The following is a 9794-nucleotide window of genomic DNA, read 5'->3' on the forward strand; positions in this document are numbered from 1 at the left end:
CCTCAACCATCTCACAAATTGAAGGTCACCATCTGGACACGACCTCGACAATCAGCTTTGGGCATGCACATTGTTGCCCACACTCATAGCACTTGACATTGTGAGCGTGAGGCTATCCCCATTTAGCGGCCAATGGAGCAAAGCTCAATTAATAACACCATTTAAGATAAACAGAATGCAGTATATTAGGTTTACCTTTGAAACAAATGTAGGCTTATTGCAAGGTAACAGAAAGTATTGCGTCAAAACTCCCAATGTGACCTTTAGGGAGCTCTGTAATTTTCTGACATTCCAAATGGTTGATTGATTGGTTGGAAAAATAAGCTGCCGATTAATCAACAATAAAAATGTGCTTTAATTTCAGCACTTATTTCAAGTAGAACCTGATGAATAAGCTTTTGCTTCCCTTTGTGTATGTTATGTTTTGATGTCTAAAAAAGTCTATTCTGGCAGATACAGCATCAACAGATTTTCTTAGTTTCTCAAATATCAGTATCTCATCCAGCACCTAATCCTGTATCAATGCTGGTCTGCTGTTTGCTCTAAGGATTGTGAAGCTGGAAGTGCATGGGCGTGGCATACCCTGAATTTACTTTAGTGGTTAAAAAAATAAATAAAAGGTCACATTGATCCAGTTTGGAAAATCTAGATCTAATGAAATCATTTAACTCAAAGTATCCCATTCATTCTTCACATTGCAGCTCCTTAAGTGCTGTCAATCAATGTAACAACTGTGGATAATCTGTGTTAAAAGGCCTCATAAGAGCCAACAAGCTGCCAGATCAATGGCCACGCTTTCACAGTGGGATTGATCACATTTCCTGTTAAGTACAGCATGTAAATTGGAGATGAAGTGCAGGACATTGTGCTCAATAATAGGTTGGTGCAAGTTCTTGGCCTCTTGACAGTCGACCTTTTTAGTTTCGTAGCACTTAGTGAGAAAATAGTGCCCTGATATAATGTGGAGATGCATTCACATTTCTGTCTTTGAAAACATAGGTTTCGCCTGACATTTTAAGACACACACACACACACACACACACACACACACACACACACACACACACACACACACACACACACACACACACACACACACACACACACACACACACACACACACACGTAACAAAACTCTCCCTCTTGCTCTTTCTGCACGAGTAAATTAAGCCTGATCCTCAATTATTCAAACACTGACATTTTCATAACGGCTCTGATACATTTTTATTAAACTGTAGCAGTATTTACAATGTACAATCACTGAATTATTTCATTTCAAGACACATTTAAAAGTGCTTTTTTTTTTTCAAAAGTGAAGTTTTGTTCTGAATAAATAAGAGTTTTCCCACAACAATACAACAACGAACAACAGTAAAGCTGCAAATGTGCTCATCACCAATACATAAAAACAAAAGCTGAGGTTTTACTGTAATACTGCTACAACACTCCCTGTTTTCATATTGCAGCAATATCATTAAAATACCTTGAGTGGGAAAACAAAAAGAAAACAATCCTGACCTGATGCAATGATTTGTGTCCCATCACAAAAGAGGAAAAATAAAATGTAAGTGGTCTTCTTATCTGCATCTTTAAAAAAAAAAAAAGAAAAAACTCCCATGTTGGCATGATGGTGATAGATTTCTCCACAGTCTGCTGCCTTATCAAAGACAACTTAAGCTCGGCGGTCTCACAGCAAAGAAGAATCCAACTGATTGAAAACAGATCGCAGAGGTCCTGCATGCACCGACGGATGAGGCTCCCAAACAGAGCAGATTACTGACAGTACGTCCCAAAGGATTTTTTTGTTTTGTTCACAACATCAGGAAGTTGACGACGCAAAAAAGAAGTAGACGCAGGAGGTCAGCGGCTGATGGGAAGCTGTGGTAAAGAGATGGACGGATGGGTCAGGTGTCCGGGGGCGGCGAGGACGGAGAAGGGATGAGCTGCACGAAGAAAAGAGAGACCACATGAGTTAATGGAGCAACGAGAGCATGTTAATGTAATTAAGCTCGAGAATATGCTGCTGATGATGGAAAAAAAACAACTCCTAAAGGTTGAGTGAAGCCACAGAGACTTCAGGATTTATATTCAGAATGTGTGTTTCTAAAACTACAATACAGGGTTTTTAAACTACGGCCTTCAACACTTTATCATAATGTCCTTTGGAAAACCTTTCAAGTCATTTTCATTTTACAACCCCATCGCTATGTGGGATTTTTACTTTTTATGAACTAAAAAAATTAGACCAAAATATAGCTATACTTGTATCGCTATAATACTTGTATCGCAGACTTTTATCTTTTTTTTTGTTGTGAATTTTGGTCCTTAACATGTATTTTTATAATCCTTATTCATATTCTTATTATAATTATTCTTTATTGCCACTAAATATTTAATCCAGCCTATTTCACCCTGCATCTCGCTACTCATATTGTTAGTGATGGAGTGATGATCCTTTACCAAGTAAAAGTATCAATACTGCAACATAAAGAACTCCATTACAAGTTCCTGCATTTAAAATATTTAAGTAAAGGTCCATAAGTATTGATACAAAATTAATTTAAGTATCAAAAGTATTAAAGTAAAATCACTCATAATGCAGAAAAATGGCCCTCTCATTGTTGTACTAATCCATGTTATATTATTGAATTATTATCACTGATGCCTTAATGTGTACGTAGCATTTAACTTTAATAGTTAGTCGAGATGGAGCTAATTTGCTCTATTTAAAATACAGTTGGGTACATTAATGTGTAGCAGTGCATCATATTTTCTAAACTGATGTTTTATGTTAAGTTTGAATCCTGTAAAATAACAAGTAACTAAAGCTGTCAGATAAATTAAGCAAAGTACGATATTATCATCTGAAATGTAGTGTAGTACAAGTAAAAAGTAGCATGAAATATAGATACACAAGTAAAGTACAATAACCTCAAATGTCTACTTAGTGCAGTACTTGAGTAAATGTGTTAAATTACTGATTAACTGATTATAATGTTGGGAAATAGATTGTTAAACATAAAGTAGTAAATGTTGTTCTGCTTTTTAAAAAATATATCATTTTCATTTATGTTAATTGACAAAAACCCTTAAACTCACTGTCCAGGTATCCGTGCAGGGCCAGCAGATGTGGTCGGTCGGGGCTGCTGAACGGTGAATAGTGGATGTCGTCCGGCAGCGACGGAGGCATCCTGGACATCGGAGCGCTCTGAGAGAAGCCGCTCAGAGGCGGCTGCTTTTTGTGTCGAGCTCGGCAGTTCTGAAACCAAACCTGGTGAAGTAATTCAGATGGTGAACATCCTGCAATCAGGAAGGGAAATACTCAACAACAACACTGTGGAAAGGAGGGTTCGAGTGTTGTTCCTCTCACCAGACCTCATTTGTTTTTGTTTGTCTGCCAGAGGAATCATTCCAGTCTGGTGTGGGAGGATTAGATTAATGGTGTTGGAGTGTAACCTACAATGAAACTGGTCTTACTCTGATTATGTTTTTCAAAGCATTTCATTGGTCAGGGTTTCATCTGGACTTTATGTGTTTAAAGTGGAACCCAAATCAGTAGTTTCCACACACATCTGAGGACTCACAAGTTGATTAAATTGGGAGAAAAAAGAAAATGTTCTAGAAATTTGCTCTTTTCTTTTGAAATACAAGATACTTTACCTCGTCTGGTTTCCTAATCCTTTAAATCTGACAATTTCACGGGTAAACAATGCTTTATTTTAAGGAGCTACAAGCAAGAAAAAATTCTGAACTCTGGAGGAAATTCTCTGGATTTAGGTGATTATTTGTCAAAATTAAACTCACCAAATTTGAAAGATTTGCACGTCTACAATCTGATTAACAGCTCAACCAAAAACTGTTTTCCCTTTTCCAATCGTTTCATTTTTTTTACCATTTTCAGAGGCCAGAAGTGGTAAAACAATCCTGTATTTTACAAGAAAAGTAAATAAATAATACATTATTTTCCCTCGCTTTCATCCCACTAAATATCTTGCATCCCTTTAAAGTATTTCAACCCCCCCTCTGGTTTTAACTACTTTTGCTTTTGCATCACAGTGTTAATTATCTTGTGTTTTATTATTTCCCACCTGTATGACTCGTCTGCTCAGTCCCGTCATTTCTGCCAGTTTCTGTAGAGTCTGAGCGTCAGGGTTGTTGTCCTGGGCGAACTGAGACTGCATCACCTGCGAGGACACAGAGTCATGAATCCACACACAAACATATATAAATACAATACTACACTAACTGCAAACACACCCACACACACACACACACACACACACACACACACACACACACACACACACACACACACACACACACACACACACACACACACACACACACACACACACCTGCAGTTGCTCAGCAGTGAACGATGTCCGCGCCCTCTTGGCTGGTTTTGGTTGGCAGTCCTGGTCCGAGGGCAGCGCTCCCTCCAGAGTGAGTCCTGTCCCTTTAAGAGAGAACAATCTCAACAGGTCAATTGCTTCACCCCCAGAATTACATCTCAGTCAGCATATTGTGGAGTTACACTAAACAACATTTGTCCAAACAACCCATGTAACACAATTTAGATGTTTTCTTGCCAACAACCGCACACAGTCCAAAGTATTTATACTACATTTGTTTTCACTGAAAGCCGAGAGCAGAGTGTGCTAGCTGTGTGACGCAAGGTTATTATATTGTGAATTTTAGGATTCATATAGAACACAACTTCTGCTTTTTAGCTGTAACATGGTGAGCAGATGGTGAAATATAATTTTCTTTCACAAGTTTATTGTTTTTGACCTGTGCTTTTGTCAGAACTCCTCAAAATGTTACATAAACTTAACAGATGTAGAAGGTTCATAATTTAATCTCATGTTTGGTGAACAACCACAGTTCAGACTCCCAGATATTTATCTTTAATAAAAGAAGATAACAAAGATCAAATACTATTTCATGTTGAAAAAAGAAATATAGAGTTTTGCATTTGATTTCATACCAAAATAGGTTTCTAGTATTTTAAATTCAAATTAATAATAGAGTGACGTGACTGCAACAAAGAGCTGGATTGAGCTCATACATGTTGTCATCCAGAGTGGAAAAAGTTACTTGACAGGAAACTTAAAGGGAAAATTTGGAAACTTTAGAGATCAAGACTTGCCAGAATATTTTGTTCCATTTGTTAACTCTTGCATATTTGTTGCTGTGAATCCAAACTGGATCATTAGAGATACATATTTGGTGATGTCTGTTACCGTTTTCTGCAGCTCGGCGGAGGTTGTCCAGCATGACGTCGTAGTGGCTTCGGCAGAGCACCCGGCCCTCCACCAGACCGAACTCCTCCCCGGTGGACAGCTGCCTCTTGCAGGAGAAACAGGCGAAACAGGCCAGGTGGTACACGCTGCCCCGAGCACGCCGCACCCAGTCGCTGGCGTACACCTGCCGGCCACACTGGCCACACTTAGTGCCGAACCTACTGTGAGGAAGGAGGAGGAAACGGACAGGTGAAGGTCGGCTGAAGGTTACAGACCTCAGTTAAAGTACAGATGTGCTGATTCTCCCCAGAATCTTTTAATATTGAGTATCTGCCTATAACCTATTCAATATCTGTTTATTTTCTCAGCACACTGAGGCTACACTTACATTTCATTTAAATACATGAAAACAATGGAGCAATTTGAGTCAGAACATCAGAAATTATAACATCTATTTTAAGCTTTCTTTGATGGCGTCTCATTATATTTACAATTTGCTGTCATATTTCGTCTAATATCTATGCAGAGGAGTTTTATTGTTGATCTGTTGTGGTCGGAAACTGGACAAAAGTCAGACCCCGTCTCTTCATCTCCAGAGTGAAACTAAATTCTGAAGTCCAGCTGCAGTTTTTCAACCAACAGCATCTCTGCGTCTCTCTCAGTCTGGGTGTCTTGCTTCTATAACGGTGGTGGTGAGGGGGGCTTTTTACTGTCGGTGCCCGGGGGCTCATTGTCTTTTAATCCGTCCATGCTAATGAAAGCATCTATAATTCGAATGAGGTTTCTGTGTGTCACCTTGTTTTTGATAGTGTGATTAAAGACAACGTTATTAAGGAATATGCAACATGTGGGCACAAAATATAAAATAAAATCGTGCAACGCATTTCCCAAATTGTCAAATAGTTTGGTCAGTGGCCACAAAATCCGCAAATAGTGCAATTAATATTGTACTTCAGTGGTACACATTTTCAAAACAATTTGCAATCATTCAAATGACCAAAACTATAATTGACATGCAGTGTGGTTAAGGGAAGTAGTCCACTTTGCCTGGTTGGTAATTCACCTATGTGCATTCATCTGCCTTTTTACAGTCTGATAATTAGTTTACAAAACATGGTTGTGTTAGTGGTTTGCTGCAAAATGTTAAATAGGATCTTGTAGACCAAAGGCCCATCATGGGGCTCCACAATTATGGAGAACTCATTTTTCAATTAGAAGCCAAATCCTGTTTTACTTGAGTCCAAAAGTTGATCTTGGGAAGCAAAGTCAAGCAAAATCAATTTGCTGTTAAAAACACAAAACCTGGATAAAGTAATATTTTTGTCAGCCATCACTGGAAATTAATCATTTTTCCTTTCAGGTGTAAAGGTTAAGTGTTTTTTTTTTTTAATATAAATTAGTACTTAAAAGCTCTTGAGATAAAGTCTGAAATATTTAGCAAAACATTCACTTTTATCGAGATTGAGAAGCATTGAAAATGAGGTTAATTAACATTAATAATTATGTTATTTCTATGAAAATTTGTTTTGTCTGCATGGCTTTTTTATTAGCATTAATAACAACAGGAATGATGCTCTCAGAGTATTGCAACAAAAGCATTTGCACATTAGCGATCGTTTACATTCATTTGGGCATGCAATAGGAGATTATTATTTTAAGTCGCAGTTAATAAACCTCGTGGAAACAGAAATATTAAAGCACAAAACGCTCCGGTTATATTCTAAATGTGTCTGCTTTTCTCTCCAGTAGGCCTATTCGTTATGTTTCTTTGTTTATAGCCTTCTCCACACATGTTATTGTACATAACATCTGCAGATAAATACATTTGCCTAAAAAAATCGAGGGATGAATCCAATACAGTATTACTGTATTCACAGGCTATTTACAGATGATCAGGATAAACTACACCGGCGTGTCCAAACAAAGCGAGAGTCGAAATCAAATTAACATTAGAAATAATAATAATAACATTTTACATTTACATTTCAAAGCAAACGGTTAAATAACCTCAGTTTAATTTTGGCAATTGACACTTTGACTTGAACCCCATTCAAAACATGTTAATGAATTAATCATTTTCAATATTATAATCATTAGCTTTTTTTTTAATTTTCAATTTTTTTTGTATGCATTGACTCCATAACTGCATTAAGCAGCAGTTTACAGTAAACTAAATCGTTTCACATATTTAAGCTTCATATATCAAATGAAATCGTTGATGATTCAGATTGCAACTTTTAAGAATATGATCGCGTTTTAGAAAAAGTCAATGAATCAGAACGAAACATATATTTATACCTGAAGTAATCCAGTTTGCAGAAGATCTCTTTGTTTTTAACGTAGCAGCTGTTGTGTTGGCGCAGAGACGCTCTGCACACTGAACACTGCAGACAGCCCAAGTGCCAGCTCAGGTTGTTCACCTGTAGAGATAAAAGACAACCACACAGAAGGATCAATTCACCTGCGTTAGTGTGTGTGTGTGTGTGTGTGTGTGTGTGTGTGTGTGTGTGTGTGTGTGTGTGTGTGTGTGTGTGTGTGTGTGTGAAACCAAGAAAAATGAGGAAAAAAGGTAAAAAAAACCTGTAAAAATAAAAGACAATCACACATAAGGATGAATTCACCTGCGTTAGTGTGTGTGTGCGTTAGTGTGTGTGTGTGTGTGTGTGTGTGTGTGTGTGTGTGTGTGTGTGTGTGTGTGTGTGTGTGTGTGTGTGTAAACCAGTGCATTGAGACTCTCTTCAATGTCATACATCTTATTATTAATTTACTAAACTATATTTATGTGCAGGTTCGTTTATTTAGTGATTTATGAAAACAAAAGGAAGAAATTAAATCATCATATTTGCCTTTTGCGCACATTTTGTTGAGATTAATCTGAGGTGTAAAACGAAAATAAAGAATAAAAGTAAAGCTAGTAGACGCAGTTTAAATTTAAATCTCTTGGAGCTTCACGGACACATTTTTCATTCTTTCTGAGAGTGTGAATGTTTATTATAATGCTTGTGTCTCACCTTCAGCAGGTATCGGTCATGGATCTCCATGCCGCAGCTCGCACACTCGTTCTTGGCCGCCGGAGAGCAGAGGCAGGCGGCCTCCGACGGGCTGGACTCACCGGTCTCCTTCTTCACCTCCGACTTAGACTGCGGGGACAGAAACGGGTTCAAACCAAACACACAGGAACAGGTTCATCATCGCCTGGTTATTTATATTAGGCCGATTATTTAGAATAGAGACAAAACAAATAGTGAAATATTTCAGACCTGAAGATCCAGCCCTGGAAAAAAACACACTGATAAGCCTATTTAACAACTGATATGTAATATACTATGATTGTAAGTCGTCTGCTAAATGACTGTAATGTAATGTAATGTAACAAAAAAATATTAATATTTTACTAAAGACTACTGGCTTTATTTTTTAATCCATTGACTTTTATTTGTATTTAAACTCTTTCATTTATTATTTGACTTTCTCGTGCATGCCTCTACGCATTGCCTATGATAAGACTATATTATGTTTCATTTACATTTTATAACACAAAGATTTAAGATAAGATAAGATAAGATAATCCTTTATTAGTCCCGCAGCGGGGACATGTGCAGGTTTACAGCAGCAGAGAGTAAAGTGCACACAAGAGACATAGAAGAAGAAAGACAAGATAAAAAATAAAAAAATGAAAAATAAAAATAAAATAAAACAAGTATTATAAATAAGCAATAAAAAAAAAAACAGTAGAAAAAACAACTGAAATATTATATTTACAGACAGAGAAAAAAACAACAACTATTTTAACTATTTTAACTATTATTTAGCCTTAAAAAAAAGCCTTAAAAAATGCATTCATTAAACTCTAATCCGCAAATTAAAGGCAGATAAATTGAGTTTTGGTGTCTTAAGGCTCCTCGACCTCCCTGTTCATTCCCTCTCATATACAGCCTTCACTTACAGCCTGGTTTAAACCTGAACCTCAGCCTAACCCAGAGTCCTGTTATGTAAAAAGTTGAGGAAGAAGAAAAAGAAGAAGAAGAAGGAATGAAAGAAGCTTACACCGACTGAAAGACAAAGAAATGAAAAGGTTGCAAAAGCAAACTCGTCCAGATGTTTGTGACTCACCATCTTCGGGTCTTGAACGCTGCCTATTCGGAGAGAAGATGGAGCTCGCTCTGCACATTACGCATCTCTGCCCCAGCCCACACTATATCCGGTCCAAAAACAGGGAATAACAGTTTCTCCTGCATTTAAAGCCTGGCAACAAAAGAAATTTTGATGCAATTAGAAGAAGAAGAAGAAGAAGAAGAAGAAGAAGAAGAAGAAGAAGAAGAAGAAGAAGACTAAGAAACCCTATATAAGATCGATCATTCCTCTTGTGCGCAATAGGAGGCTGTATTCCCATGCAATCACAACGCAGTGAAAAGAAAGGATGGCACTAAATCTGCAATTAGCGGTGGATTGAAATGCTTCTCTTGATAAGTGGCAACCAGAGTGTCAATTTCATCTGGCAATCAAGGAAAAAAAGGCAAACTGAGCCACCAAGCTAAGAGAGAGAGAGAG

General features: G+C 37.5%; 1 protein-coding gene across 1 annotated transcript; it reads right to left on the reverse strand.

The window, feature by feature from the left end:
• Window positions 1–1860: 1860 nt before the first annotated feature.
• Window positions 1861–9414, reverse strand: lhx6b (LIM homeobox 6b). Its single transcript, XM_054610167.1, has 9 exons — window positions 9357–9414; window positions 8504–8517; window positions 8255–8383; window positions 7542–7663; window positions 5244–5464; window positions 4356–4456; window positions 4089–4184; window positions 3100–3271; window positions 1861–1943 (listed from the first exon to the last, which is right to left on the reverse strand). The coding sequence occupies exons 1-9, from the start codon at window positions 9412–9414 to the stop codon at window positions 1861–1863; spliced, it is 996 nt and encodes a 331-aa protein (XP_054466142.1).
• Window positions 9415–9794: the final 380 nt, after the last annotated feature.

The sequence above is a fragment of the Anoplopoma fimbria genome, chromosome 13 (assembly GCF_027596085.1).
Source record: "Anoplopoma fimbria isolate UVic2021 breed Golden Eagle Sablefish chromosome 13, Afim_UVic_2022, whole genome shotgun sequence".
Classification (NCBI taxonomy): Eukaryota; Metazoa; Chordata; class Actinopteri; order Perciformes; family Anoplopomatidae; genus Anoplopoma; species Anoplopoma fimbria.